Source organism: Aureococcus anophagefferens, assembly GCF_000186865.1.
Source record: "Aureococcus anophagefferens unplaced genomic scaffold AURANscaffold_1599, whole genome shotgun sequence".
NCBI lineage: Eukaryota > Pelagophyceae > Pelagomonadales > Pelagomonadaceae > Aureococcus > Aureococcus anophagefferens.
The window spans coordinates 1-1327 of record NW_008706469.1 but is presented as its reverse complement, the minus strand read 5'-3'; the positions used below and the strand labels follow the sequence as shown (position 1 = coordinate 1327).

General features: G+C 75.9%; 1 protein-coding gene across 1 annotated transcript; it reads left to right on the top strand.

The window, feature by feature from the left end:
• Positions 1–476: 476 nt before the first annotated feature.
• Positions 477–1286, top strand: AURANDRAFT_35672 (hypothetical protein; the record flags this gene model as incomplete). The annotated part of the gene is made up of 1 exon (XM_009045148.1): positions 477–1286. A coding segment is annotated over one exon (810 nt), but the record flags the coding sequence as incomplete, so codon positions are not given.
• Positions 1287–1327: the final 41 nt, after the last annotated feature.

Genomic DNA, 1327 nt, shown 5'->3' with positions numbered 1-1327 from the left:
ACGCGCGACGGGAGCTCGAGCAGCTCCGGGCCGCGCCGCCCGCGGGCCGCGACAAGGCCGCGGCCGTCGCCGAGCGCGGCCGCCGCGTCCCCGCCGTTTCGGACCGCGCGCGCGCGGCGACGCGCCTCCCCCCGCGGCAGGTTCGAGGCGGCCTTCGAGGCCGAGGACCTCGAAGCTGGCGGCTTCGGCATCGTCCAGCTCGTCGTCGCCGCCGTCCTCGCCTTCCTCCTCGGCCACGCGAGCCACCAGATACCCGCGCTCGTCTGGGACTTCCTCGACGCGAACCCGCGCTACGACAGCGAGACGTCGACCTAAGGGCCCGGCGTTTTGTGTTTCGCGTTGTTTGTGCCCGTCCGGACGGGGCGCCTCTGCGTGGTTGCGCGCGCCGGCGGACCCCTATGTTGAATGCAAATTGAAGCAGGTTGAAGCCTGCAGCTGCGGCAAATCGTATGTGCTACGCCGGCAATCGACCTACGATGAGTCGCGTATGCGCCAGCCTCTGCCTAGCTGCCGTCGCCTCGGCGCTGACGTCGCCGAGCGCGCTGCCGCGCCGCACAACATCGCCGAGCGCCGCCGGCGAGGCCGAGGGCCTCGACGCGGCGCTCTGGACGACGATCCGCGCCCAGGCGTCCGCGGCGTCGGCGAGCCCCGTGCTGGCGCCGTACCTCGCGCGCTGCATCGCGTCGCGGGACTCGCTGGCCGACGCCGTCGCGGGCGTGCTCGCGGACCGAGTCGCGGGCGGCGGCGCCGAGGGCCTGCCGCGCGACGAGCTCGCGGCGTGCCTCCGGGGCGCGCTCGCGGCGTCGGCGCCGTCGCTCGCGCGGGACGTCGCGGCCGTCGTCGACGGCGACCCCGCGGCGCCGGACGCGCTCGCGGTCGTGCTCCACTTCAAGGGCTTCCTCGCGCTCGCGGCGCACCGCGCGGCGCACGCGCTGTGGGGCAGCGGCGACCGCGACGTCGCGCTGCTCCTGCAGGGCCGCGCGTCGGCGCTCTTCGGCGTCGACATCCACCCGGCGGCGTCCGTCGGCGCGGGCACGTTCATAGACCACGCGACGGGCGTCGTCGTCGGCGAGCAGGCGAGCCTCGGCGAGGGCTGCTACGTCCTCCACGGCGTCACGCTCGGCGCGACGGGCAAGGTCCGCGACGGCCGGCGCCACCCGGCCGTCGGCGCGGGCGTCACGCTCGGCTCCGGCGCGTCGGTCCTCGGCCCGATCACCGTCGGCGACGGCGCGACGGTCGGCGCGAACGCGTGCGTCACGAAGGACGTCGAGGCCGGCGCGACGGTCGTCGAGACGGGCTACCTCAACAACCGCGTCCTCGCGCCCCG